The sequence below is a fragment of the Prunus persica genome, chromosome G2, assembly GCF_000346465.2.
Source record: "Prunus persica cultivar Lovell chromosome G2, Prunus_persica_NCBIv2, whole genome shotgun sequence".
NCBI lineage: Eukaryota > Viridiplantae > Streptophyta > Magnoliopsida > Rosales > Rosaceae > Prunus > Prunus persica.
Window position 1 is genome coordinate 28545576 of NC_034010.1, and position 27880 is coordinate 28573455.

The window sequence follows — 27880 nt, forward strand, 5'->3', positions numbered from 1 at the left end:
ATAGTATAGCCGTTCGGCTAGACTATAAATTCGAATCTTTACATAGTATAGCCGCGCGGCTATACCGTATAAAAAGTATAGCCGCCCGGCTAGACTGTTAAAATTTTGTCAAGTTAACTTTACTTAAAAACAAGGGTAATGCTAGGGATCTCTATAAGAGAGGTGGTACACAATGTGGTAAGTTTAACATTTTCGTAAAAACAAAGGAAAAAGACATTGCACCATGTAGGTTCCAGCCTATAGACCCGAAAACTTGGCCAAGGGTAATTTGGGCGAGGGAATGACAAATTTGTCAATTACAAATAACATATTAATATGGAAAAAAATTTGGGAAGGGAAAAATAGAGAGAGAGTTTCGTAGCTTAAGAAGAAGCTGTTCTTGGGCCCAACAGCTACACGGAGTAGCAGGAGTTCTTGATAACAGTGAAGACATCGCCAGCATCCCACAAAAGTAAGAATTTGAGTTTTTGCAATCACATATATACTATGGATCCAACTTTGTTTTTCTCCGTCAATATCTGATTATCATGCGTGAAAATTCTTTGTTGATCTGGGTCTCTTACGGTTTCTTTGTTCTGTCTGAATTTTAGTGCTGAAAGGAAAATGGGTTATGTTAATTTTCATTTTTGTTTTTAGATCTAATGGTAATATTGTAACTTGATGATTGAGCTACTAAAGAAGGCTTGATGTAGTTCGCTGAAAATGAAAAGGGTGGTTTATTTACTTCAACAAGAGTTGGGATTTTACAATTGACGAAAAGTTGAAGACTTAGAACCTCAATTGGTCAGGGCAATCAGAAGTTGAGCCAAATGTATTGCGAATTCTTTTGAGATTGCCAAATGGATCCAAGTGTTTCAAATTTGCAGCAACATTGACCCTTTTTGTTCTGTTTCAGGTGGTAAAATTCACAAGGTTGAGGAAGATCAAGTTTGATAATGAAATTCTTTCGGTAGGGATAAAATACTAAAGAGATCAAGGGCAGAGATGTTTTCGTTGTTTTATGGACTCTGGAAATATATGTTCAGTAAGACAGAGTTTCATGTACTCATTCTTGGAATCGACAAAGCTGGGAAAACGGTAATGCACCTGTGAAATCTTCTTTTACTTATTGGGCTTTATTTTGTGATTCTGAGCTGCTTTTATTTTTTGTGGAATTGTCTTCTTTTAACACATCTTCAGATACATTAGCTGTAATTCTTATTCTGATATAAATTTGTAGACTTTGCTCGAGAAGTTGAAATCACTTTACTCAAACTTGGAAGGTCTCCCTCCTGATCGAATTGTTCCAACTGTGGGACTTAATATTGGTCGTATTGAAGCATCAAATACCAAACTTGTGTTCTGGGATCTGGGAGGTCAGGTATGTGAAATTCATCCGTGCCATTTATATTCTTTCATCTTTCTTATTCTTTATTTTAACATAGATTTGTTCTCCTTTTACTTGACCCTGGTTCCAAGTATTGTTCCACAAAATGTAGGATTGGGGAATACTATACGCTACTAGCATCATATTCAATTTTACATTTTCCAGAGAACATTATTATTGTTAGTATTACTATCATTAGTTGGTTATCACATATCAGGAATGTTGTAGTCTCCAGCTGTTGCAAATCAATCCTTTCTGTAGTATCGCATATCAGGATTGTCAGAATTATTGATGCAATTGTTGTTTGTTTTTGCTGTCAGCCTGGTCTTCGCTCAATCTGGGAAAAATATTATGAAGAAGCACATGCCGTGGTCTATGTAATTGATGCCACTTGTCCTTTACGTTTTGAAGATTCAAAATCTGCATTGGGTAGGTGATATTAAATTGCTAAATCTTGTGAACATATTGTGTTGGGTTTGTAACTATGATTTCCCATGATCGTAAGTTGAGGAATAACAAAAATACCTGAGACGCTGATACTATTACTTTTGACTTCTTAAAACCAGAAAAAGTTCTTCGGCATGAGGATTTGCAAGGAGCTCCTCTATTGATTTTGGCCAACAAGCAGGTGAGAGGCGAATTATGCATCCTTCCAAACCAAAAGAATAGTATCATTTCACACAAATTCATAAGCAACCTAATCATGAATTTTCATAAATTTGGGCTTCCATATGTCTGAAGTTATGGAACCACAGTTTTCACGTTTGGTATTTTCTTCAAAATGCACACACCCTGAAATCTATGTGCATAGTTCTCCTTCAGTTACGTATCTTCTATGGAAGGGTTGTAATTTATTGTGCATCCTTCTTGTTTCTTTAACATATGGAATTACTTCCTTCTATGTTTGATATGACGAGCTGCTATTCCTCTGCCATCTCTCGTTTTCTATTGTAGCACCTTCCATTTACCAAATTCTTTCTTTGAAGTCTTGTTGTACCCTGAAGTCTAGTTTTTGTGTGCCTGTGAGGAACCTTGGGTGCTGGCAGAAGCATTGGCATGCATTGTGTTGTATTAACCTGGTTCTTAATTAAGAGAAAAAATAAATTGCTCAATAAATCTCTGTCTTCACTATATTGAAATATGTTGGCAATGGCAGGATCTTGCTGATAGTGTATCAGCTGAGGAACTTGCTCGATATCTAGATCTTAAAAAGTTGGATGAAAGGGTTTATATGTTTGAAGCCGTTTCAGCATATGATGGGTAAGTGGATCTTTTCTAAGCTCCATTGCTTCGCCAAATATTTAAATTTTAATTGCTCTGATACATTAGAGATTTGGAAAAGAAATTTTGGCACCTGATGAACTACTACATAGTGGTTGAACCAGAGATCCACAGTACACATTTCTCTGCACGGAGATGTGGTAGATTTACAAAATGCAGTAGCTCTTACAGTTTGATGTTGGATTGCAGGATGGGGATTAAAGAAAGTGTGGAGTGGTTGGTGGAGGTAATGGAGAGAAGCAAGAGAACTGAAATGTTGAGAGCCCGTGCAGGAGCAACAGGCCCTGCTTCTAACTAGAATGGCATGTATCAGCAACCGATATGGCAGTTGGGTTGCCCTGCTTCTTTCTGTAACAGTTGTGTAAATAAATCAGGCTTTTTGAATTCATTCTGATTATTTATTACATGATTCTAAGTCAACGATCAAAGTTTTCACGTCTTCTTCAGGCTAGTTCTTCTAATTGTTCTTACTTTTTTAGCTGGAAATTCAGAATGTAAGATAGAACTTATTATGTGAATCTTGTATTTTAAATTGCCGTTTCCTACATACGAATCCAGTTGAAGCCTAGGAATTTTATGTATCAACATGGCCCTCGTTGCAATTGTCTCGTACTCGATAAGAATCAGAAGCAAGATTCAGGGACTTGAATAATGATAATAGTACCACATAAATAATAGGGACATTGGATCATTTGAATACATTTGTTTCCTTTCTTTGACATCCTTCGCAAGGAATGCATTTGAAGAAGCTGCTTCGGTTTTTCAAGGCACGGAGTTGAACTGAGCTGCTATTTGCTCGCTGCCCTTATTCTTCTTCACTGCTGGTTGTGGTTCTTTGCAAATCAAAAGGGAAAAAGGCAATGTGTCATGTTCAATAATTCTAGTACACCAAAAATCCAATTTATTATTTTTTTTTTTCTTCAAAAAGTAATGTAAGAAAAGAGTGAAATGCTTACTGGAAATGAGGGCCATAGGTCTGGTATTGAACAGAATCCGGTGGCGAATAATTCCGATGACTTCCAATTCTACCCCTGCGTCTCGGGAGGGCTTGAGTTTCCTTAAGACCAAGAGTGGCTTCTTCAAGGGCTGTTTGGTTCCTGTCAATTCGTGATACCCAACAGTAAATGTGTAGGTTTGGTCCTGGGAGGAGGCGGAAGGGCGGCAGAGGAGGCCGATGTGGAGGTTGTGGAGGCGATCTTGAAATTGGGACTGAACCTCCACCATCCCTTGCAATTCCACCACCGCCCATTCTGGGCAGTTGCTTTCTCCGCAACTGCACTTCACCCGAATCTGCATTCTCTCTCTCTCTCTCTCTGCTCTTCTTCTTCACTTTCTTCCTTTCCCTCACTTTTCAATTTAACCCTTGTTTTTGGGCGGCTAACAACTCCCGCTCTCCAAACGAAGTCCTCACTATAGAATTCTACCTGAAAGTGAAATAGCAAAGGAAATTTGTTTTGGGCCTGAGTGTTTAGAGCCCATTACCCACAATAAAAAGGGCATGGATAGGGCCCAACCCTGAACTCATCCATCCATCTATCCATCCGTCTATCAATAATAAAAGGATTGTAATAGAAATCAATTCAAAATGTGTAACCTTTAACATGAATATTACAGGAGCATACACTGTTAATAAGAAAATACACTATAGTTAAACATACGCTGAGAAAACTTCGCCGAGGCAATCTCTTTCTAAAAGGAATTGTCCTTATGGCTGCGTTGTGATAAACTAACACAAAAAAAAAGAAAAAAAAAAAGGGTTAGGGGCGTGGAGCCAGATTGGTGGTACAAACAAAGTGTTGTATAAGCTGTACAGGGATTGAAGCCAGTGCAATTGTGCCGGTGCATTGCCCATGTTTCACATTGATTGCCTATCCATGCCCTATTGGTTTGTACCTGATCCACCAGAACTATGTAAACTTGCATTCCTGGTGTGTGCAGGCTCTGAAAATTGCTGGCACAAAACATCAGTTTGGCAGAAGTTATCTAGACCAACATTTTTCAAGGTCAAGTCACTGTTTCCTTGGGTTCTTGATGAGCTTAGTTGCTGCTGAAAATACTCCTCAATATGAGGATCATAGTCCAGTGGGATTGCACCTGTGAGAGTTTTTATAGCAAATTCAATGCATGGGTCTGGCCATAAACCCCCGAAAGGCAACTCCACTGGGGATCCTGACTTCTGTTCAGCCTTATCATCCTTTCCAACTTTTCCCCCATGTTGTTCTGGTATAAAAAGGTTGCCAGGAGCCAAAACAACATCACTCCTCTTATTGTCTTCTTCTTTGTTTCCAGAACGATCTTTGGGAGTAGCCAAGTCACCTGAAGATTGCTCACTATTGCTCCTGGAATTGTCAAAAGCTATTCCAGTGAGAGTCTCTATTGCAAATGCAATGCATGGATCTGTCAAGAAATCCCCCAGCGGCAGGTCTGGTTGAAGTCCTGGCTTCCCTTCTGCCTTATCAGTGGTTTCAAGTTTTCCTGCATGTTCTTCTGGGAAAACAGAAGCACACATTTGCTTCTCGTCACCACTATTCATTGTTTCCACATTTTGAACATGCTTTTCTGGCTCAACCTCAGGATAACCAGGCTGTCGGAATACAGAACCAGTGGAATTACCTGAAGAAGAACCTTCAGTTGTACTATGTACTCCTTCCCCTGATTGTTTAATTGTAACTCGACGTGCTCGAGTACTTGTTTTCAGTTCTGGCACTGGATCAACTTCAACTCCAGCTAGTCGCTTTGAAGCACGACGAGGCAAGTTCAGCTCTTTCTTCTTCTTGGACTTGCCCAGGCTACGTTGGGTCTTTTTACTTTCATGTTTAAAGAGCCCACTTTCCAGGCATTGCTTATCTGCCAGGCCAACACCTGCTGGAACTGAAATAAATTCACTTTTGTAAGAATTACCGTCCTGTTCTTTCTGCTCCGAACCTTTGGCTTCTGTTGGATTTAAGCAGCCTGATTCAGTGTCCACCTCAGCTGCAGTCAGTTGTGTGATTTCAAATGAGATAAAAGCTTATTATATAGTAAAGTATAATAAGGGTTGGCCTTTCGAAATCAATCTAACTTCCTAAATCATCACCCCTGAAAAAAAGACTTATTTTAAGAGCCTCAAATCTTATTTCCACATAAAAGAAACAGTGCAAATAAGAGATGAAAGTTGCACATTACTCTGATCAGAAGTTTGTGCTGGAAAGGTCGGGCTTTCTCCCTTACATGCTAGATTAAGTATCTGTCCATCCTTCATGATCTCATTCAAGTGCGAGCTCTGATTGAAGTTACAGACAATGTAATTTTGCCTAACAATCAAAGTTAATGATGGGCATAATAAAGTACAAACCCAAACAATCCCTTTTTCAGTAGAATACTTACAGAGGCTTTTTCATCTTCCAATTCCTTATCAATACCATGACTTGGCTCTAGAATTAGCCTTCTTGGCTCCTCATTTTCAAGATAGCGATTCACATCCTTCATAGAGCGGAATAATTTTTCACTTACAGGATCAATATAGTACTGCATACATTGAATAACAGGTCAAAGAATGTATTGATATTTCAGAGGCCAAATTGGAGTACAATTATCATGCAAATCCTCTGCAATGCAGCCAAGCAAATCAAGAAATAGTGAAATTTTTTGAGAGATTACCGAGTCTCTCCTGATCTTATGATCCTTTTTTGTCATCCGAATTTCTTTGATCCATCCTTGAGGTAGTCCTTCTGCTATAGTCTTCTCAACCACAACCTAATTGCTTGAATAATTGAAGTTTCTATATCCAAATTAATAAAATATGATAAAATCAAACATCTAAATGTAAATCATAAAGAGCAGTTTGTGTCAACGAACATCATTTGCTGATCGCTTCAAAGTCTCTTCAACTTTCTGTTTGACTTCATCGCTGATTTGAGAGGTGTTGAGATAGCGAGATACCTCTGCCTTGGAATTGAATTTATGTCCACTTGTGGTATCGTAATAATACTGCAATAAGCGCAAATTATATACATCTGAACTAAAGTATGTTGAGACACATCTCAAAATATAATCAAGTTGATATTCTCTCCATATACAACTGTTTCAAATTTTAGCTTAAAATTAACACTTATCCCCAAACCCTCGCAGTCATTTTCTTATGTTTGCTATATGTCTTAAAGAAACAATAGAAAATCCAAGGAAATTTCGGGTGGCCCTATCTCGTTTCAGATTCTATATCCTACAATGTTCTCAAACGATTTCCATAACATCTTTCCTTTTTGGCAAGACTTGAAAATTGAAATGCTACCTTCTAGAGCATACAAATTATGAGATAAACGTCACTAATCAACATAACAATCACAATCGAATGAACCCTCTAACTTTAAAAAAACATATAAATTTTCAAGTTTACATCTTTGATCACAAGGCACAAGACCACATTTCTACCCTATTGATTTCCAAAATCCACCCAAACCCACTGAAAGTTCAGAAAACTTATTAATCAGCTACGTGGATTACCATGTAATGCAATCCACTTAACATTAAAACTAATTTTCCAAACTTTGACAAACAAAGAAAACAAGTTCAGGAACATAAACCTAAACAAGCTATAACTTTAACATGGAAAATTACTCGAGGATCTCGCAGTCGTGAAGATAGAAAGAACTCAAAGAAATAGCAATTTTTTACCTTGTCTCTTTTACCGTTATTTCTAACTTTGACCTCAACGGTCCAACCAGTTGGGAGCCAGTCTTCGGATTTTTGGTCCGTCATCTCGCCGGAATATGACTTCACAGTCACTCTCTCTCTCTCTCTCTCTCTTCTCTCTCTCCCCGTGAGTCAAAAGCTTGGAAATTTAGAGTGCTCTCGGACAAAAGGTCTTCTCAGACCCACGTGTTGCCCAAACTCTCTTGCGATGCGAGGGAGGCCTAGGGGGAGAGAACGTGTACATCTCCGTTGAACGTGATTGTTTAATCATCTGCTCTGCTACGCTGTTTAAGTACTGCTCAGTAATGCGCATAATCAAGTTGTACCTTTGGGATGAAATTACCCTCTCATTTTTCCCCAAATGACTCATTTAGCCCAACGTACAATGTTTAGAATCGAAAAGTTTGAAGAAGCTTCTGAATTGGGGCTGTATAGGATTGAGTTTCATCAAGTGGAATGTGCACTTCTGTTAACGGAGATTCCACTATTGTAGTAGCCAGTGTACCATCAGTTAACCTAACACCTTCACTTAGAAATTGACACGTGACTCAGTGGATTTTCTTGTAGTTGTTGCTTGCTGTGCACTTTGCTCTTTAGCCTTGTTTTGTTTGGAGTGGAGGTGACATGGGAGTAACTGGCTACAGAACCACTGGATTGTTGCTTTGTGAATCTCTGACACTTTAAAATTTGGGATTTTTCTAAGGTACCCCTGAACAATGTGAAATTTAGCTGTACCCCTTTTTTTGCCACACAGAATGAGAATTGGCACTGTTTGTATTCTTTCATTTGTCTTATGAATCTGATCTTTCAAATTTTCTTTCCTTACAAGAAAAGCAAACAAGAGTAAAGACATAGAAAAGGAAACAAACTGCTGCCAATGGAAAAGTTGGGAAACTTCCTTTCCATTGTTATTGCATGTTCCCAAAGGATAAGGAAAAACTTTTGCCAGCCAACATAGAATAAGCTAAGCATAAATATAATTGAGTTTGGTAATGAAAGGAAACTTGGAAATCCCCAAATGCATGTATTATAATAATTATACATCTACAAAATTACAAAGAAACAGAAAGTTTTATATATCATACAATATCCAAACTAGTATTTATCTTCTGTATCAAGTGACAGCAGATTTATTGTATTAACTAAGCTAATTGTGAAGCTGATTGGGTCCTTCATAGACAACATGATGCGAAACTGCGTGGATTGCGTTGATCTTGTTCTTCCTCATGGACTCGATGGAGCTTCGAAACATTGGAGCATACCTTCTGCTGTGTATTAACCTTTGTTCTGTATCTCCATTAGAAGCTTGATTAGTACTAATAATACTAATAGATCGACCACAACTGCAACTTTGAATTATTCCCAAGAAGAGAATGAGAATAAGAATTGGGATTATGCCCTTTTGAGCTTGCATGATTTGTATGATGAGATTATTATGAGCTATAAAACAAGGCTTGTATATATAGAAGAAGAGCAGAGGAAGTGATATGTGCTTGGAACTTTATGGTGTTGGCGTTTGTCAACAAGTAGTTGAAAACTGCTCTATTAATAAAGGAGCTGGCTGGCTTTTTGCCTGCAGGCTGCCTGCAGTGGCCAATATTCCTGAACTCATAATTAAAAATGCTACCACCAAGTCAGAATTCTTAATGAGATCGGTACTGTGTTACATACATGTACTTTCCCACGTTTATCCAAAATGACAAAAGTTGACTTTTAAAGCAAGTCGCTTTCTGCACTATCTAAGCTGGCCGCCTGGCCCCCATGTGTAGCTCTAGCTCGAATGTTAATTTGCACAGTTGACTTATCCTCATAGAGAGCTTTGTTTTTTTAAAATGCATAATCTAATCCATGTCTTGCTGGAATGGCTGGCAGGCAGTGCTACGGCATGAATGATGAAGTTTTCCTTCTCTTTCCTCTCAAGAATGCATTATTTATGCAACTGGTGTGAAATATCTGAGTAGCCATCAATACTTTAATCTTTTTATTTTTCAGACATTTGAACATTGGTATAGCGACTTCTACAGTCTACTTTGTTTCTGGGCGAAATTTATGCGAAAATTATGTTACAACTTTCAAGCCATTTGGACTTTTTGTTGTTGTGATTGCATTGTTTAGAGTATTAAATTCCAAAACTCCCATATGATAGCAGAAGAATTTCTAGTATCTACTGTTTCCTCGCATGAAGACAACATTCAGGCAAGACTTCTAGCATTCATGCACTGCACCATAAAACAGATAAATCTAAAAGGCTCACTGTAACTTGGCAATTTTATCGAAATTATTTGATTTTAAAACAGCCAAATTCATGTTGTCAGCAAGCAGGCTACACCAGTAAACTAACATTATAAATGACACTAAAATTAATCCGGAAAAACAAAGTCACACCAGTAAACTAACATTATAAATGACACTAAAATTAATCCGGAAAAACAAAGTCAATTGCCATTTCTTATTGCATATGTATGAGATTTGACCTGTTTCACATTTAAAAACTTTTTGTACTTTCTTATTTCAGCATCTGCAGTTGACTAAAATACAGTCTGTTATTATTCATGTTATGTAAGAGAGTTCTGAAATTATGAGTAAGAAAATTGCATGGATTGACCAATAAAATAAATGTAGATAAGATTTCTGAAATTATGAGTAAGATAATTGATCAAGTTAAGTTGTTTAGTGGTACAAGTATGTCTGTCAATAATATAGTCTTGAAAGGTTTGGTTTTGACAACTAAGCAGTTTAGATGACATGACAGACATTGCTCGATAGCCCCATTTTCATCCCAGACAAGTCTTCCGACAATCCGATAGGCTAATTTTCTTTGATTTTCTATAGCAATGACCTTTTTCGATCGAAAACTGTCATGCAAATAACATCCAATTAATGTAAGTTGGATTGGATGATGGCTAGCTGCAGGGAAGACAGAGTATTTGGAAATCTGGGAGCTTCCACTTTCGATATACATTTTTTTCTGTGTCTCTTCCAGCACATAATCAAATGCTCATCCAAAGATTGAGCATTACAGTGATTCAGCAGAGTGGCTCCGCTTTTAGTAGCTGTGAAGATCATGTTGCATACATATTTACATAACAGAGAATCTTAATTACCATATTCCAGGTAAAACCCAACCAACACCTTGAGATGTACTGGTTTAATTTTTCTGAGTTTGATGTAAACAAAATTATCAGACATTCGAAAAAGGTACGATATTTTACATCTCTGATTTACAACACTATGACATGATTATGCGACAAACTAAACCACTAATTGGTTCATCAACAGAACCAACTGCATAATTTGGACCTTTTCTTTCCTGTTCTTTCCAAGAACCAACTGTGTCTCTCAGCCTTGAGAGTTGAGAAGAAAGTAGAATATATGTTTCATTGAAACAGATTGGTGTCTGGAAAATCCAACTCAGTTGTGAAGTGGATTTGGTCCACTAGGGACAGCTTGATGAGCAACAGCATTTATTTGGTTGATCTTCTTATATCCAAATCCTGCAGAAGAATGAGAGCCAGAAATAAGGCGCCGGGCAAACAGAGAAGAAAACTTTGCTGTTAGTCTTGACGCTGAATCTTCACTTCTAGGACAACGCGGGCTGATGCACCGGCAACTTGAAACCTGAACCAGTGCTAGAATAACAACAAAGCACAAAAACACAGGAGAGAGTTTATGAATTCTCATGACTGAAAACTTGGGTACAAGTGCATTCAGGGGGAGTTTTTATAGCGAAGGAATGAGGGAGGTTCTTTTTAAGTTGTTTGTATGTGTTGGCAAGCAGGTTTCAACTAAAAGGTTTATTTATAGGGAAGGATCATCAGGCACACCCTTCTGCATTTTTTTTTTCTCTCTCTTTTTTCCAAGGATAGGATCAAGGCAACCACTGCTGAGAAAGATCCAAAATTAACAATCAATCAATCATATCACACGATTGAACACTCATTTTCTAATCATTGATAGGCTTAAATGAAAGAAAAATATACAAGTGAAATAACAGATAATCCATTCAAAAGGACAACACATTATAAACAAGAAGCTCAGCACATCTGATAGAAACTGATTGATGATGTTAAAGCACACATGATCATGATGGCATGATGCTGAGACATCAAGGCCATTGGCAGCTCCTAATTATCTCCCAACTATGATGCATAGCTTTCTGACGCTACATGGCTCATAACAAGTTGAAATTCTAGGCTTCTAGTCTGCCAGGCATGCATATTTATCAAGTACTTTATGAGAAAAGTTGAAGCGTGTTAGAAAGGCAAGTCAAAAACATTGTAGTGCCAAGGGACCAAGGCATTTAATCAATCGTACACATTGTTGTAAAACAGTGCACTGAAAAGATATCTCAATGCCCCAACTTCAACTGCCAGCAGGAGACAGCGAATGGTGCAGCTATAGAACCTGTCCTTTGTGATCCAATTATAAAGGACGCCAATCTTGCATTGCCAACATTTGTAGGGGGCTATGGTGAGGGGTTGAAATAAACCTTTCTTAATTAAAACTGATCAAATAGTTACTAAGGACCCCCTTACTACAGTCTTTCTGTATTTTTAGGGATATTGAATTTGTCTTCTCAAAATTTCCAAGTGTCTAGTAGGTGCCCTTGATTTTCAAGATATGTATCACAATCTGATGTAGAAGTAGCTTATGCTTTCTCCCAAGGGGACATTGATTTTCAAGTGACATGAAGGGTAGAAAACTTGGAACATGTTTCTCCTATCTTTTAAACATCCAAATCTCTATATGGACGTGATTTGATTCTGTGTTCCAAAGCGATGGGAAAGAAAGGACTTTGAGAAAAAGATAGCATGCTTCTGTTTTTATATGGCATGCTTTGTGAAGCTTGTAATGTTCCTGGACAAGGCGCTAGAGTGACAATTAACAATCTTGATCGAATCACTGATCATTAAAATTAATAAAAAACGACTTCAATTTTGATGGGATTTTTCTTCATTTCTCCCTCACCTATGTCGTTTCCCACATCAAACAACCCAGCATGCGATCTTATATTACCAACAATTTGGCCATAATCATTTTTTTTCTGCTGGATCACCGGATCACTTCCCTTGCAGCCTTCAGTTCCATCATTCTACGAATTAAATGATTGAACCAGAAAAACAGGCGTACCATCTCTGGCAACATTATAAGAACAGAAATACAAAATTTGCAGTCTATGGGACGGGAAAAGAAAATTTGATGGATTCAAAAAGCTGTTTCGCATGTACGAATCATCATATATATATAATTCCTTAACCGCATAAAGTACTCAAAGAAGTCTGACATTGCTCATTTATTACATCACAAATTAAACATCCACGAAAATCTGATTATAACGGGAGTATCCTAGGCTATGAATGCAGTAAACTTATGAGTGCAGAAGATTCATCAACTATGCGCAGCCAAACCCCAACCTTGCAACTACCCTCCAGAGAAATGGTTTACCCAACGTTTTACTCTTGCTTAGCTTCAGCACTAGTTGAGGTTTCCTCAGATTTAACAGCTGAGCTTTCAGATGGAATATCTTCAGCAGCTTTAGTGGTTTCACCAGTGGCTTCTCCATCAGTTTCTGCCTTCTTAATAGTTCCAACTGTGACATACTTGCTCATGAACTTGTATTCCCAATCCTGTAAGGCATCTAGTTCAAATGGACCAAGACCAGAGATATCACCAGTCAGATCTTTGTCTTCAAAAGACATTTTTGCAAGAGCTCTGCTAGCATCTTTTCCTGCGAACAGTGCGTAAGGCCCACCAGGTCCATAAAACATCCTGCAGCCATGGTTCAGAAGTAAACAAACTAAGATCCATAAGCAAGAAAACTATTTAGGACAGCATAGGCAAAGTACTAGTAGCTATCAAACTATTAGTTGCACATAACCCATAATGACATGGATGGTTAAGCAAGAATGGCAGAGTGTATTTTTTACTAATATTCAACCAATCTGATGTCCATCAAAAAGTTGTTTTAGGCCAAAACATGATTTTTACCCGAAACTGATAATCAAAATCCTAAAATGCACATATAACAAACAAAAGCGAGTAAGAAAAGAAGCAGTCAGTAAACTGGCTTGGTATGTTCCCATTCCCCACTTGGTGAGGTTGAAAGAAGTCATACTTGTTCATAGATTTAAAAACTACGAATACAACTCTTCAAAAATCAACTTGAATTGAAAAACCGTGGATGGACAAACACATAGCTAAACAAAAACAAGTAGAAAATGAGTTGGGACAAAGTAAAGACGCTGTGTAAGAAACAATTCTAAACACTTCTATTTTGCACAGACAGACATCATTACCCTTCACCCCTCTCAAGCCAACGCTCCTAAAAAACAAACAATAAATTAATTGAGAAAATCGCATCTTTAATCATTTGATAAGATTGAACATCAACATTGGTAGCATGTGAATATGATCGATTTGCTTAAATTCAAACTCCAATGAAATGCATCTCATAGATAGTAACTACTAGACCACAGAGAACTGCAATCCCCTAATTATGTAATTTGCTGCTCTAATTCTACAGGAATTTCATGATCTCAGAATAACTAGAACACACAAGTCTAGAATTCCAAGGTTTTATGTGAGCCATTTGTCCACAAATTACAAATCCACAAAACATCGAAGATCAAGGCCACCAAACACGCAGAACATACCAGAAATCACAAAGGCATCCAACAATTTCACATCCCCAAAAACTGAAGTACCCTTTACCCGAGCTAATCCATAAACGATTGGTTTGATGAAGATCCAAAAATCATCAGATAACCAGCAGCCGATAAGAAGAAACATGCAAACCAGGAGCTAAGGGAAGCTAAAACACCCGTTGACCACACTTGAAAACCCAGAAACCAAAAACTAAAACCCAAAATACGAATTAGAAAAATAAAAAAACAGAGAAAACCCCCAAATATGGTACCTGCTTTGAGACACGTCATAGATCTGACCCTTGATAGCCATGAGCAAAGGCTTCTTGGAATCGGTGCCGTCGTATTGCTTCAACTCGTCTTCAGTGATCTCGCCCAACTGGACAGGAGGAGCCAGAGGCTGCATCTCCTCCATGTTCCTGGGGGTCTGATGGTTATCAGACGACCCAAAGAGGCCCGAGATGACATGGTATATGGCAACCAGCAGAGCTAACAGTGTGAAGAAGGTCGCAGGAGAGAGCCCTGTGTATGCTACGATTGCCTCTTTCAGTGTTTCCCACAGTTGCAGAGCCATTTTTGGTTTCACTGGACTGAGAAGGAGAGAGAAGAGATAGAAGACTGAAGAAGCGGTGAAATTTTATCAACTCCCGGTCCGAGTCATAGCGGGGTAAGTAACGTTTCGTTTGGTATCGTTTGGTTTCGTCCTAATTCGCACTGGTCCCACCATCACCCACCAACTCTTTTTTTTTTTTAATTAGGAAAAAAAATCCCTCTATTTCTTTCTCTGTTTTTTCTTTATTTATTTTTAGTTTACTTCCTTTTATGAAATTAATTTCATTTTAATTTTCTCAGACTAGACTAATCAACAACAATATTTTTTTCAATGAGCAGCTTCAGTGAAATACATTATAATAAACACATACAGACCGGAAAGTTTTATTAATTAAGGGTTAGAGGCTGGTAAAACATTCTTTACAATTAATTAACCTTTTTTTTTTTTTTTCAATCAAAGAGCAAGGGAAGCCACTTCATCTGCTTTCCACATCCCTTGTTCATATCTATGCCACCTGATGATCCCCTCGTCGTTTCTGGTCCTTTGGCACATGCTGCACGAGTCTTCCTGCACACGCATGGCCGTAGGCATACGCATGCACGTTATAAATCTCTTTAACCTTGAAGCCTTGTGAACAATGGATGCATCAAGCTCCTCAACAATTCTAAAAGGTTGATGAGGCTGATGGGTTTCATCCAATACAACGCAATGCGATATGTTGAGAACTTCCAAGTTGGGTAGGCTCTCCAATATCACCATCAAAGCGTCCTTCGACAACATCGAGCACCGGAGGCTTAAAACCTCCAGTTTTGGAAGATATCTAACCATTGCCGAGGCAAAGGAATATGTATCACAAGTACCCATCAATTTGAGTTCCCTGAAGTTGTTGCAGTTGTAGTAAATCACCTGCAAGAGAGTGAGGTATTGATACTTTTCTATGTTCCCTATTGTCAGCGATTCAAGATGTTTCCAACACCCAATGCCCTTGCTGATGCCATCAATCTTTATTTTGTTCCAAGATGGCATAACTAATCGTCTCAGCTTCGGGCACCTGTGATCGATAATTAAGAAGAGAAACAATTAGTTATTTAATTATGTAAATCACCATCGTTTTGAAAGAGCATTTACCTACGTATACCTTTCAGCGGTGTAAGTGAAGAGGTCGTCGGGGACATATAACTGGAGATTGAAAATCAAGGTGGTTATGTTTTGGCGGCTGAGACTCAGAGAAACCTTCAAAACACGACTCAATGTCAAATCGGACTGGCTGCAAACATAAACATACGGCTCATCTTTGGTTTTGATGAAATTATGTTTAATCATTGACAAATCAAGTGTATGCCAAAGCTGGGGATCGCAGAGAGCCGAACGCCATGCACTGCAAACGGCACTGCAATGGACCTTCTCAACGGCGGAAGATAAATCAGAGACGTCGTTGAAGGACTCAAAAATCTTCCACAATATGTCAATGCTGAGGTCTTCCCATCTCCCCAAAGTCTTCCCATCTTCCCATTCCATTGTTTCAGAAGCCAAGCAAATCGTATAAATTCTTAAATAAAGAAATTGGTTAAATGGTTAGTGTATATAGTAACCACAAGGGAGCGGAAAAGTTCTTAATATTGAGTTTTCTACGGTCAACTGGGTGGGCGTCAGATGTATATATAGAATATTGAACAGAAACCAAGTCCTATTTGGATAGGGATTAGCTTCACATAACTATAAGTAATAACAAGCCCTCTGAGTTCTGACCAATAAAACAATAATAACAAAACCCAAACTCCAAGCCCAAGCCCAAAAAACCTAGTTGGTTTAGAGCACGATGCTAAAGCAGATACATAAGAAAGACAAGTAATTACATAATGTACAGTACTGAAACATCTATTATTTAGAAACACCTCTCTTCATCAGGCAGTTTTATTTATGTGTTAACGAAGAAGAGGAGATGGAGCTTTATCGGGTGGGATAAGGCAAAACATTCACCAAAGGCAGAGACTACATAAGCGAGCTATATTAGCTTCTAACCCACAAATACAATTAGTGTCTCATTCCCTTGCTCTCATCGTCAATAAGCAAGGGACCTCACCTCATCTTCTAGCCATAGCCCTTCTTCATACTTATACCACCTCATGAGTCCCTCGTCATTTTTGGTCCTTTGGCACATGATGCACGAGTCTTGCATGCAAGTTAAGAACATCCGTAAACGAGACGCCTTCTCGAGAATAACTGGATCGAGTTCTTTAAGAAGTCTCCTGGGTGCACGAGGCGGAGTGGTATCAATTACAAGGCAATGTGAGATATTGAGAACTTCTAGGTGTTGTAGGCCATCCAAGATAATGATTAACGCGTCCTTTAAGAGCATTGAGCACCGGAGGCTTAAAACCTTCAGTTTTGGAAGATACGCAACTAGAGTCGAAGCAAAGAAGATGTCGCAAGGCCCCATGATCTTTAGTTCATTGAAATTTTTGCAGTTCTTGGCAATCTCCTCCATAAGATATGGGGGATTCGCTATGCTAGGCATTGTCAGAGATTCAAGATCTTTCCAGCATCGAATGGCCTTGCAGATTCCAGTTTTTTTAATTCTGTTCCAAGCTGGCATCACTAGTCTCTTCAGCCGTGGACACCTGTTGTGACAAAGAGAAACAACCTCATATCATACATCTAAATCTCAGATTAACTTTAACACGTGCAGGACATTCTGCACAGAACAGGACTAAACTTTAATGTGTAAAGAAATATTATAATTCCATAACAATTGACAAGTGAACACATCTACCATGTAACCGAGTTTCTAATTCAGTGGATGTCAGATTTTTGAAGCCTAGTTCTTTTTTCTTTTTTTTTCAAATTAAAAATTTTTTTAAAAACAAAAAAAAAAACCAAGAATGCAGTCAAAACAACCAGCAGAAATTGCATCCACACCTTCAACATTTATCATTATGCTAGCACATTAACATTAGCACATGCATCAGTCACACATAAATTACGGAATAGTATAAATTATTACCTAGCCTGGACTATAAAGTATATAATCTACACACAAAAACAGACTCCAACATTCAAAAATTAATTATTGGTGTTAATTATAAAAAATTTGTAACCAATGCATATGAGTGAACTGAATTGGAAGTAAGTTGGAATTGAGGAGAAGAAACCAATAATATAAGAGAGGGAGAGAGAGAGAGTTTGCTAGCATACCTTTTTTCTTTAATAGACAAGACATTATAAGAGCGCTACGTTTTTAAGAGAAAAATAAACTTGTTCCTTAAAGGATGCAGTTTTATTTCAAAAAATTTGTTTATGTGGAGCGAGGGATTAAATAAACATGTCTAAATTACGTAGTATAGTAAATACATAATTACTTAAGTCTTATACAACATTTAAAATGATAAGCTAAATGTACCGGTTGAATGATTTACCATTTTTATATATGGGCCAATATAACTTTTATAGTAATGGAATGTAAAAGGGGATAGGCAGATGCCAGAGGGAGGTGGGATTGAAGTAAAATCATAATTGGAAAAAAAAAACAAACAAACAAACAAACATGGAGATAGGGTAGACACGTGTAAATGAGAGTTTAAGAGTTACCTTTCAGCAGTATAAGTTAACAGATCATCACTCACATACAAGTTGAAATGGAAAATCAAAGTCATCAAGTTTCCCCGGCTGAGATTCAAGGAAGTCTTCAAAACACGAGTCAAGTCCTTATCAGACCGTCCATCCACATAAACATAAGGTTCTAATGGGATTTTGATGTAGTTAGATTTCATCATTGACAAATCAAGCGTTTTCCAAAGCAGAGGATCACAGCAAGCCAAGCGCCATGCACTACAGATGTGCGCAATGCCCGAAGTTAACTGATAGATGTCAAAAGACTGAAAGATCTTCACCAATATGTCAGTATCCAGGTCCTCCCATCTTCTCACAAGGGACTCACTGTCCTCCATTTCACCAGCTTTCCAAACTTCTCCAAACAACCTTACCCCGTCACAATGTCTACATAAACAAATAATAGGAATCAATACTCTAATGGCATGCAGGAGGAATTGAATTGAAGATGAATTGAAATGAGGAGGAAATGGATTGAGGAGAGTTAGATTCCGGATTCCTATTGAAGTTGTTTACTAAATCATATGGAATTGGAGTAGGAGTGGTACTAATTCCTTATAAGTTGTTTACTAAATTCACATGAATTGGAATAGAAACCAAATTGATTACTAAAATGTCCTCGTTGTTGGGTAAAAGTAGATGGCAAATTTGGAATTTTTAAAATTGTGTGAGGAATTAGAATACCACCTCCCACCCAAGAGTCCAATTCCTCCAAAATCAGGAGTTGAATTCCTGATTTTGTGCGGATCCTACTTGCATTTTGATTCCTCCATGTGAAGCAAACATAGGAGTATCCATAATAGGAATTCAACTACTTATTTTGATTCCGAGTACGGATTAGTAAACATGTCATAATATTCAACTCGCTAAAACAAGCTACTATACAACATTTATAATTCCTTCACAACGCCCCTCAATATTGGGTTGTCTACAATCAAATGGGTGGGCTGGCTTTAAGAGTTTAAAATTCAAGGCCAACGAGTTCTAAACAAAATAAGGGTTGAGTTAAATAATCACCTTGAGGAATTGTAAGGAGTCTCACAGAGGTAAATTTAGACATAGAGATAAAGGTCGAAATGAAAGAATAGATAAAGAGCACACATTATTCACAGCAACTTGCATAGTGATCTTAAGAGCACTTTTTTTTGGCTAACTGTGAAATAATCAGAGCAACTAGGTTTGGATTGATTTAACAATCCTCTTTGTTTGGGAAAATAAAAAATTGACAATAAGGATAAAGCCTAATATCAGTCCCATGTAAGAGACAAGCAAATTATATGTATCAAAAACCACAGAAATGCTAATTTACTTCGCTCATTATCCAATTTCCACCTCACACAAAAATTCAATGCCTAAAACCAAATTTTCATGACTAAAGTGAAGAGATCAACCTTGGTAGCGCTGGTAGATCTTGAAATCTCCAAATCCAATTCTAAGTTAGAATAATTCAAGTGCACGACCGCTAAAAGCTCAAATTTTGACCACGATTTTGGTGTGTAATCGTATCAGTCAGATCTATCAATCTATCTATCTCATATTCATTTCACTTCCGCAGTTCACTGAGAAACACACAGAAACATGCAACAAACAAGCAGCAAACACATGCATAGGAGAGAGAGAGAGAGAGAGAGAGAGAGAGAGAGAGAGAGAAAGCAATTACTTTTGTGCTCTGGTTCTTGAGGAGGGTTTATCAGTCATCTGCAGTTTGTTTGGTCGTCACCTGCAGTAATGTAAAGAAATATTTTGGCTTCTCCCCTAAACAAGTAACTGAGAAAGAGAAGAGAAGGAAGGAAGCGGATTCTTAGGTGTCCAAATTACTAAAAAGGGCCTCTTTCCTTTTTTGTTACAGCTAGCTAGCCAACCCCCTCCCACCCTCCAAAGTCTGACTCAGCCAGTCAGTTTTCTGCCCTTGTGCGTAGCTACTAGAACACCTGTCTTCTTGGGCCACGTGCTCAAATCACGTGAAAAACTTGTCTGTCTGTCAGCAACCATAACCTGCGGCTTTAGACTGTCTTGTACTTGGCCTCCTTGTCACAACGTTATTTAGACTTTTTTTTCTTTTTTTAGTTCTTATCATTTATTTCAGACTGTAACATTTGGATCAGATTTTTATTTTTATTTTTCTGGGTCTGATTTAGATTGCAATTTGCATTCAAGTGTTGCTAATCTGATCCGTACATCCAAGTTTAATGCAATTGGATTTTTTTTTTAAGTAAATTTAGATTTTAGTCACAAAAAAACTTTCACTTTTAAAAAAAACCAAAACTTTTTTGAAAAAACAGAAAAATCTCTTAACTTTCAAACAAAAAACATGCAAATGTAAAAAATTCCTTAAGAAATTTAAAAATAAATAAGGACAAGTTTGTCCATTTTGGCTTCTTTTAAAAAATTTCTCCTTTGAAAAAATACTTTAAAACGCTGCAAGAAAAATGTTATCACCATTTTTTTCTCTCTATTGCCATATCATAATTCGTGGTCCCCTATTTTAGTTATGTTCTTTTTTATTTCTTCAAAAAGCATGCAGATATGTGTCTGGTTAATTACAAAAAGATGAAGATGGAGACCTCAAGAAATACAAAATTCTTCAGGCAAAATACTATCTACAAAATTGATGAAATTCCACGTTTCGAATCGGCCTCCGTCACTTGCTGCTGCTGTATCCACTGCGGCATGCATGCCAAATCACTTTTCAGGAATGACTGCTTATCTGAGAAATGGACAATAATGCAGTTTACGTTTATGATTCAATGTTATAAATATAAACTACCATATACTAGTGTACCAAAACCAATTCATCTTTACCTGCTTATTAACTCTCTTGCAATGCTTCTTGCGTGATTCAAATACTGACAGCTTTTTACAGGGTCGTCAACATCAATTATTGCAGCTTTCAAATTAATAAAGAATTTCTGATATGCACCACCATTTGTCTCCTCCAAAACCGGACTCCATCCTTCACGAAGGCACTCAGGAGATTCCAGCATTTCATCTTGTGCTTCTTTCTTTTGATCTGTTACCAGTGATTTTAGCAACCAATTTTTTCCATGTCTGTTTCTTGCTCGGCTGTTTACTACTGCCTCCAACCTAGCAGCCATGATAGTCGCTTGTCTTATGCACGAGGAAGGTAGCTGCAAAAACATAGAGCGCCCGGCTTAAATTACCTGAGCCATGAAGGGAAAGGGAGAGAGAGGAAAGAAGGGGGAGAGAGGAATACCTGTGCAAGCTCCGCAACCTTAAATCCAAAGCTCCTCTCTGAAACACCGGGCACAAGCTTATATAAGTAAGTGACATCTTCATTTTCAGATTGCATGCCTACCGTATCCATATCTCTGTTTGAAGTCAGATAAGAAACATGGTATGCCTCCACTGAGCCTGGGAATTCAGTTCTAATATAAGCAATTTTTGGATAGTGCGTGACAAAGAGGACCATGCATTTTTTCTGCTGTAGCAGATTATGTAATGTAGCGTAAGCAATAGCCACGCCATCATGTGTACTTGTGCCTCTCCCAAGCTCATCGATGATAACCAATGAGCGTGCTGTGCAATTGTGGAGTATATGTGAAGCCTCGCTCAGTTCTTCAAGAAAGGTGCTTCTCCCTTGGTGGATACTGTCAGAAGCACCCATTCGAGTGAAAATGCCATCCAGCACATGCAGCTTTGCCGATGATGCTGGTACAAAGGAACCAACCTAAAAGAATCAGAACACACTTTTATAAAGCAACTGCTGTAAAAAATTCATTTATCAAGCAGCCAAAGGAAAAGTTTGGAACATTATGAGAATTATATAGCCATTAACTATAGATTAAGAAAATTAAAACAGTACTATCCCTTGAAGAACATAATGCACATATATGCATATTTATACAAAGAAGAAGAGGACCAGCTATGTTTACCATTATTTGAATTACTTTTTTAGCATATATACCTTCAATATGTCACTTAAAAAAAACACTAGTGCCATGTGAAAACAATAAATCATTGAGAGCTCTGATTTTACCTGAGCCATGATGGCAATGAGAGCAACTTGGCGAATGTAGCAACTCTTTCCACCCATGTTAGGTCCAGTAATAATCTGACAATACTCTCTGTCTGCCTGCAAATCTGTGTCATTTGGAACAAAATTGTCTTGTAATGTAGTCTCTAAAACCTGGTAAGACATTGCAACCATTAAAGAGAAGCCCCCAATGACACAAAAAATATATCCCTTTATTAATAGAGCAGCAATGGACAATCTGAAATGAGCTAAAATATTGCATGCATGCAACATTTTTATTGAAAATGCAGGACTGTTCAATTTTAATAAGGATGTAATTTGATTTCTTCAGAACTTAGGCAAACACAATGTCTCAGCTAAAATCAGCAGAAGAAAGTGGAAGTGCCAATAGAGAGTTGAGATCTAATGTTTTTTGGCATGAGTGGTATATGAGCTGTATAGTTAACTTCAAGAATTAGGAAAGTTTCTAATTAATTGTAATTATTCCTGTATTCGCATACTTTCCTTTTCTCACATACCCTGTACAGTTATAAATACCTCCAATTGGGAGAAGAATAAATCATTAACAAATTCTAACCTATGCTCTATTTTTTGCATGTTCGTTAATTTCAATCAAATATTAAGATCGTTTACATTTGATATCAGATGACAGAAAAGAGATCTCAACTCGACATGCAATTTTGAAGTAACCAGTAATATCACTTCAAGCATTCATAATAAGTCCTTAGTGTTCTTAAACCCAATAAGCATTATATATGTACCGGATGACGGCCAGACGATATATGTATCTGGACAGGTTCATCATCATATACGATCACTGGACGAACATAGTTCTGCGACACATAAGTTCACAGGATTATACTTGTAGACATAAGTTCATAGGATTATACTTGTAATAATTTGATGACAAAATAAGTTGTGTATTGAAGCAAGATATTCTAATTAAACCTTCAGCAGCTACCTTATTTCTTGAAAGAACAGCAAGTGAATGAAGACAATCTAAACTCGCTACTGCTTGAACAGCAGCTTGGAACTCAGCATAATATTTACCAAAACCACTTAGAAAGTTATCCCAAGCAGCACGACAGGTGACAGTGAGTTTCTCATTTGCAAGGGCTAGATGGTCTAAAGCAGTCAAAACATCAGGTGGGTGATACCGGACAGTCTTTTTGGTACTATTGATCTTAACCCAATTTGAAGGCACCTTTACATCTAAGGGCAACTGCAGGTAATGCAACATTAAATTAGATATGATATGTTACTTGCACCAGGTGTGTCCATTTTGAGAAGAATATTCGCAGAATGAAGTTAACTAACTACCTCTATCAAGTGTGTCGTTCCAGACACACTAATGAATTCCAACTTGCGCATTCCAAGCTGTTTGCGATACAAACTGATGAGAGAATCCAATTTTTTCTTTGCCATTTGAACCTCCATCCGTGCTTCAGCAACCTAACCAAATTAATTTGACAAACAAGATAGAAGGAGGGCAACAAAAAGGTAGCAAAGAGTAGCCAAAAAAAATTACATGAAATTCAGAGTATTAAGCTCATAGTACAAACCTCAGGAAATTGGCCATCAGAGATTATTAAGTTTGGTAGATCCTGTTTGTCAGCTGCTTCTTTGTTAAGGGTAGACAACAGTCTTGCAGCATTTCCAATTACAGTGGATGACGAAGCAGTACATATCAACTTCCTCAGCAGGTCAGAGCGTACTGTCTTTCCTCTCAAATTTTCTTTGCTTCCCTCTTCTTCAATTTGAAGTTGTTGAAGTTGTTGAAGTTGTTTTCCAGCATATAAAATAGCTTGAATCACTGCAATGAACTGAGCATACCCCTTATTCAGAAACAGAAGTTACTGAACCAGCTAGGCGAGGCAAACTACTTAGTTGAGGGACCAAGCCCAATATGCAAAAGCCAGCCTGTGAGCACACATCACTAGAATTTTTTTGGGGGGAAAGGAATGTCACTACATCTTGATTTATAGGTATTCTTTCTTTATGCTAATTATTTATATATCTATCCATCCTTCCCCAAATCTACGTCATTAAATTTTATCTCAATTTTTCTTTAAAAGAAAAAAGATACAACAAAATTTGACTCTGATGGTAACAAATTAACAATCTACAAACATACGGCCATTCAAACTAGCAGGGTAGAGGAGAAGCCATGCGTCACCTCAGATGGAGTGGCAGTCCGATGAAAGATTCTTGTTATCCCACGTTGAATATCAGTTGACCGTCCCAAAGTCGTCAGAACTGAAGAAAGTATATAATTTAACTCTGGTTTCCAATTTGTTACAAAAGAATCTTCCGCATCAAGCTGTTCAATATTCTGAGCTTTAGAAGACCCCATGGATTCTGCAATCTCAGAAACAGCATCAAGACGAGCACAAATCAAGTTTCCATCACATAAAGGGTGAGTTACCTGTACCATTCAAAGGAACTATCAACTACAGGAAAAAATGAAAATTTTAAATCCCAAGATAAATTACAAAAGATTTGCAGGCAGCTCATACCCAGTGTCTAAGAAGCCTTGAACCAAATATGGTAAGAGTTTGATTCATATACTGCAGCAAAGAGCCAGACTCAGACCCATCAGCATTGTTCTTCAATACCTAAAGGCATTTGGAATGTTTACCTAGAGTCAGAGCTAGGCAAAAACCAGAAAGTTTAACAAAGGAGAACTGTTGTTGCTTTCAATATACTGGGCAAGCAGAATTTCTATCATGATTACACAGGGAATTTTCTCACTCTGCAACCAAGTATGCAGCATTTAATACTTTCCCTGCAATACTTGGTCATCATGGTAAAAGCTATCTTCATGCTTTTGCACAAATCTTGATCAATAAATTCCAAATTAACACCTAATCATAGATATAAGTATTGAATACTAATGAAAAATAAACACACGACACAGAATCACCAGTGCCAACGGATCCATGTTGGTAATGGCAACAGATTAGTAAACCTGAACCAACTATCTATAGCTAGGAATAAGCATTTGAAGTAAATTACATCACTCTTTGAGAAAATGCACTCTTGTTGGCTATCCTAGTTCAACCCTAGAGTTAGGTGGAAGAAAAAAGAGTCATTCATTTATACCCATTAGCATTTCAAACTCCTTTACTGGAAATCCAAAGCAAACCTCTTTGCAGCATAACACAAGAATAGAGTTAGATACCTCCAATTGCTGAAGTGCATTGGCCGAGAGAGTCATCTCCATGCTGCTTGAGAGGGGCCTAAAAGAAGCTCCTAGGTGCAGGATCCTTTCTAAACCAAATTGTTTCAGATGACGAACAGTTAAGGCCAGTGCTTGGACTGCCAAATTTGGCATGTTCATTATTCCCTATAAAACAAAAGGAAAAATGAAATAAAGTAACGCAAATTGCAGATGAGAAGACGTAAACAGGAAAATAAGGTTAAACCGGAAAATGATGATAATCTAACAAAAGGAGAGGACTAAAATAATTTTTTGCCACTGACAGAGCACCTAGAAAAGAAGTATTTCATTGATCCACAAGGATAAGAGTGCCAAAGGTACGGTAAACTATTGAAAGACACTGGCATGGGGCAAACCTACCAGCTAAGGGTAAAATGCAGAACCAAAGAAATGACAGATAAAATATCACAAATATCATACCTCAATTCCCAAGCGAATAGTACTCTGTTCTTTCACATCGGTATCTATCTTTGGATGATCTGTTAAATCATCTCCATCCATGTTTTCATATAGGGACATTACTTCAGCAAAAGCACCACCTTCGTTGAAGTGGTCTCGTGAGACGTGCTCCACGCGGACATTTGAAGCAGGTCCAGAAAAAGCAAGTAAAATCTAACGACAATAATCAAACCAAAAGACGAATCAAACTTGGTAACGCAACAATGACATTATGCAAGCTGAAAACCTTCTTCTGATGGCCATTTAAAATTTTTTTTAAAAATATATATGATGAGCATGCTTCCAAGTTCCAAACTTCCAACCATTATTGAGTAACAAAGTAGCTGAGGTTAATGGAAAGCCCTCAATTTTAAACTAAGCAATGAAACAGATACAAACACTGATTAACATTTCTAAGACTAAACCCTGGAATTAACTCAATTCTCTAACTAAACCAGTGAAACTTTCCAGTATAAAATACCAAATACCTTCTCTGTTTGTTTGGAGAGTGGGTCCCCAATAAGCAATTCAGCGGGAGACAAGCTCAAAACCGCAGCTTCAAGCCCACTCCTCATACAATTATCATTGAACTCTCCGTAAACAACGTCTCCAGTCGATGCCTCCACCGCAACAATCCCAATTTTCACTTCAATCCCACTGTCAACTCCGCCATCCACATTTTCTAACGCAACGCTCTTGTCCACAACACAAGCCAAATAATTACTATCCCCACCACACCCCTCTTCTTTACCCCCGACATCCTCAGCCGCCTCCAGCGTCGCCTTGGTGTACAATGCCGACAATCCCCGGCCAAATGGGCCAGACCGGTTCGACCCGTGGGCCTTAATGGCCGCGGTTTCGGTCTGCTTCACCACGCCGACCTTGTACCCAGCGCTCACCAGCCTCCTAACGTGGACATTCAACCGGAAAGTGGGCACACTAGCAGTCAAGAAATTGTGATCCATATGGGCATAAATCCCCAAAACCCTCGCAGCAATTTCGGCGTCTTGGCCGAAGAACCGGTACTTGTAACCGACTTCCACCATCAAAAGGACATCTGGGTACCTCTTCTTGAGGTCCACCACTTGCTGCTCCAAAGGCGTGAACTTGGCAGGTGGGTTGGAAGAAGGAGAAGGTTCTGGAACGTCGGATGATGGTTCTAGAAGCTTCTGGAGGAACTTTTGGTGGAGGGAGGGATTGGGTGCGGTGGGTATAGGGTTGTGGGTGTGGGGAGAGAGTTTGGGTAGTTTGGATGGTTTGGGAGATGAGGAGGTGAGGTGGGAGGAGAGGAGAGTGCGCTTGGAGGGTGAGAAATTGACAGTGGCTGTGATTTTGGGAGGTGGGGTTGGCGGGTGATGAGGGTTTGCAGATGATGATGAGGAGGGAGGAAATGATGATGAAGAAGACGATGAAGGGTTTGTGGTTTTGGGTTTGGGAGCAAAGAAGCGCGATATCACTTGCTGCTTTTGCTTTCCCATGGTGGTGGTGACGAACTGAACTGAATCGGTGAGGAGGACTAAAAAAAGGGGGGGTTTTTATGATTTGGCGCGCTCATTAAAAAAAAAAAAAAAAAAAAAAAAAAAGGAACGCCAATTCATATAAATTTTTAATGAATATTCCACCCACACGTAATAATAATATAATATTTGATATTTTGGTTGACGTCACCTGAGCCATCAATTAGAAATTTGAAATTTCCATTGACGATGTTTTTAGGGTTTAACAAAATGATACATTATTTTATAGCGTTCATTTTTTCGTTCCATGCTCATTATTCATTTGGATCCATTTTCTTATGATGTTCTTTCTAGTTTGTATTTTCTTGGTGTAATGTGTAATATTGCACTATGCATACCTTATTAAAATGTCCATTCATTGCATAGACTAGAATATGATTACGAGAAAGAACTAATGTAAATGTAATATTTAATTTACGTGACGTATAGATTAACGTGTCAATCAATACAAAAAGAAAACTTTTGATTGAATTGTACGGCATGAATCACATAAATGTGTGAATCGTTGCAAAAGATAAGACATATCGCTAAAATAAACAAAAATTAACATAATAGTTCAAAACCTTACATTTGCTTCACACGATGAG

At 38.0% G+C, this 27880-nt stretch overlaps 7 protein-coding genes across 10 annotated transcripts; 1 reads left to right on the plus strand and 6 right to left on the minus strand.

Moving 5' to 3' along the window:
- Positions 312-3216, plus strand: LOC18785064 (ADP-ribosylation factor-related protein 1). Of its 3 annotated transcripts, XM_020557661.1 has the most exons (8): positions 312-451; positions 679-811; positions 896-1077; positions 1220-1360; positions 1687-1795; positions 1933-1994; positions 2523-2626; positions 2837-3194. In XM_020557661.1, the coding sequence occupies exons 3-8, from the start codon at positions 985-987 to the stop codon at positions 2943-2945; spliced, it is 618 nt and encodes a 205-aa protein (XP_020413250.1). In that variant the 5' UTR covers positions 312-451; positions 679-811; positions 896-984; the 3' UTR covers positions 2946-3194. The 3 variants fall into 3 exon arrangements, with proteins under 3 accessions (XP_020413250.1, XP_020413249.1, XP_007218423.1); XM_020557660.1 differs by lacking the exon at positions 679-811 and having other exon boundaries at positions 2837-3216; XM_007218361.2 differs by lacking the exon at positions 312-451 and having other exon boundaries at positions 669-811.
- LOC18785011 (putative uncharacterized protein DDB_G0287975) lies at positions 3225-4352 on the minus strand. Its single transcript, XM_007218516.2, has 2 exons — positions 3604-4352; positions 3225-3480 (listed from the first exon to the last, which is right to left on the minus strand). The coding sequence occupies exons 1-2, from the start codon at positions 3941-3943 to the stop codon at positions 3410-3412; spliced, it is 411 nt and encodes a 136-aa protein (XP_007218578.1). The 5' UTR covers positions 3944-4352; the 3' UTR covers positions 3225-3409.
- LOC18785153 lies at positions 5823-7729 on the minus strand. The gene is made up of 5 exons (XM_020557662.1): positions 7301-7729; positions 6485-6616; positions 6287-6382; positions 6014-6154; positions 5823-5940 (listed from the first exon to the last, which is right to left on the minus strand). Exons 1-5 carry the CDS (start codon positions 7382-7384, stop codon positions 5920-5922), a joined length of 474 nt encoding a protein of 157 aa, XP_020413251.1. The 5' UTR covers positions 7385-7729; the 3' UTR covers positions 5823-5919.
- LOC18784738 (membrane steroid-binding protein 2) lies at positions 12519-14631 on the minus strand. Its single transcript, XM_007218360.2, has 2 exons — positions 14235-14631; positions 12519-13087 (listed from the first exon to the last, which is right to left on the minus strand). Exons 1-2 carry the CDS (start codon positions 14534-14536, stop codon positions 12772-12774), a joined length of 618 nt encoding a protein of 205 aa, XP_007218422.1. The 5' UTR covers positions 14537-14631; the 3' UTR covers positions 12519-12771.
- Positions 14865-16102, minus strand: LOC18785010 (F-box/LRR-repeat protein At3g48880). Its single transcript, XM_007220712.2, has 2 exons — positions 15654-16102; positions 14865-15566 (listed from the first exon to the last, which is right to left on the minus strand). The coding sequence occupies exons 1-2, from the start codon at positions 16031-16033 to the stop codon at positions 14969-14971; spliced, it is 978 nt and encodes a 325-aa protein (XP_007220774.1). The 5' UTR covers positions 16034-16102; the 3' UTR covers positions 14865-14968.
- On the minus strand, positions 16304-20020 carry LOC18787313 (F-box/LRR-repeat protein At3g48880). Of its 2 annotated transcripts, none has more exons than XM_020556727.1 (3): positions 19785-20020; positions 18104-18511; positions 16304-17136 (listed from the first exon to the last, which is right to left on the minus strand). In XM_020556727.1, the coding sequence occupies exons 1-3, from the start codon at positions 19820-19822 to the stop codon at positions 16578-16580; spliced, it is 1005 nt and encodes a 334-aa protein (XP_020412316.1). In that variant the 5' UTR covers positions 19823-20020; the 3' UTR covers positions 16304-16577. The 2 variants fall into 2 exon arrangements, with proteins under 2 accessions (XP_020412316.1, XP_020412318.1); XM_020556729.1 differs by lacking the exon at positions 19785-20020 and adding an exon at positions 19516-19749.
- On the minus strand, positions 20608-27476 carry LOC18785304 (DNA mismatch repair protein MSH3). The gene is made up of 13 exons (XM_020558276.1): positions 26265-27476; positions 25759-25950; positions 25300-25464; positions 24635-24733; positions 24295-24543; positions 23681-23941; positions 23439-23570; positions 23080-23340; positions 22880-22951; positions 22122-22271; positions 21339-21812; positions 20927-21252; positions 20608-20831 (listed from the first exon to the last, which is right to left on the minus strand). The coding sequence occupies exons 1-13, from the start codon at positions 27252-27254 to the stop codon at positions 20828-20830; spliced, it is 3375 nt and encodes a 1124-aa protein (XP_020413865.1). The 5' UTR covers positions 27255-27476; the 3' UTR covers positions 20608-20827.

What these genes read in the sequence shown, in the direction of transcription:
- LOC18784738 (XM_007218360.2), bottom strand. Translation starts at nt 14,536, where the DNA reads ATGGCTCTGCAACTGTGGGAAACACTGAAAGAGGCAATCGTAGCATAC. An exon ending in TATGACGTGTCTCAAAGCAG is followed by an intron (nt 13,088 to 14,234) that starts GTACCATATTTG and finishes CCATGGCTGCAG; the next exon opens with GATGTTTTATGGACCTGGTG.
- LOC18785010 (XM_007220712.2), bottom strand. Translation starts at nt 16,033, where the DNA reads ATGGAATGGGAAGATGGGAAGACTTTGGGGAGATGGGAAGACCTCAGC. An exon ending in TTCACTTACACCGCTGAAAG is followed by an intron (nt 15,567 to 15,653) that starts GTATACGTAGGT and finishes TATCGATCACAG; the next exon opens with GTGCCCGAAGCTGAGACGAT.
- LOC18787313 (XM_020556727.1), bottom strand. Translation starts at nt 19,822, where the DNA reads ATGACTGATAAACCCTCCTCAAGAACCAGAGCACAAAA. An exon ending in TCAAGAACCAGAGCACAAAA is followed by an intron (nt 18,512 to 19,784) that starts GTAATTGCTTTC and finishes TTGTTTATGTAG; the next exon opens with ACATTGTGACGGGGTAAGGT. An exon ending in TTAACTTATACTGCTGAAAG is followed by an intron (nt 17,137 to 18,103) that starts GTAACTCTTAAA and finishes TTGTCACAACAG; the next exon opens with GTGTCCACGGCTGAAGAGAC.
- LOC18785153 (XM_020557662.1), bottom strand. Translation starts at nt 7,384, where the DNA reads ATGACGGACCAAAAATCCGAAGACTGGCTCCCAACTGGTTGGACCGTT. An exon ending in ATAACGGTAAAAGAGACAAG is followed by an intron (nt 6,617 to 7,300) that starts GTAAAAAATTGC and finishes CGCTTATTGCAG; the next exon opens with TATTATTACGATACCACAAG. An exon ending in TGAAGCGATCAGCAAATGAT is followed by an intron (nt 6,383 to 6,484) that starts GTTCGTTGACAC and finishes TCAAGCAATTAG; the next exon opens with GTTGTGGTTGAGAAGACTAT.
- LOC18785064 (XM_020557660.1), top strand. Translation starts at nt 985, where the DNA reads ATGTTTTCGTTGTTTTATGGACTCTGGAAATATATGTTCAGTAAGACA. An exon ending in TCTGGGATCTGGGAGGTCAG is followed by an intron (nt 1,361 to 1,686) that starts GTATGTGAAATT and finishes TTTTGCTGTCAG; the next exon opens with CCTGGTCTTCGCTCAATCTG. An exon ending in GCCGTTTCAGCATATGATGG is followed by an intron (nt 2,627 to 2,836) that starts GTAAGTGGATCT and finishes GTTGGATTGCAG; the next exon opens with GATGGGGATTAAAGAAAGTG.
- LOC18785304 (XM_020558276.1), bottom strand. Translation starts at nt 27,254, where the DNA reads ATGGGAAAGCAAAAGCAGCAAGTGATATCGCGCTTCTTTGCTCCCAAA. An exon ending in CTATTCGCTTGGGAATTGAG is followed by an intron (nt 25,465 to 25,758) that starts GTATGATATTTG and finishes TTTGTTTTATAG; the next exon opens with GGAATAATGAACATGCCAAA. An exon ending in CTGATGGCCAATTTCCTGAG is followed by an intron (nt 23,571 to 23,680) that starts GTTTGTACTATG and finishes TAATTTGGTTAG; the next exon opens with GTTGCTGAAGCACGGATGGA.
- LOC18785011 (XM_007218516.2), bottom strand. Translation starts at nt 3,943, where the DNA reads ATGCAGATTCGGGTGAAGTGCAGTTGCGGAGAAAGCAACTGCCCAGAA. An exon ending in ACCTATGGCCCTCATTTCCA is followed by an intron (nt 3,481 to 3,603) that starts GTAAGCATTTCA and finishes TGATTTGCAAAG; the next exon opens with AACCACAACCAGCAGTGAAG.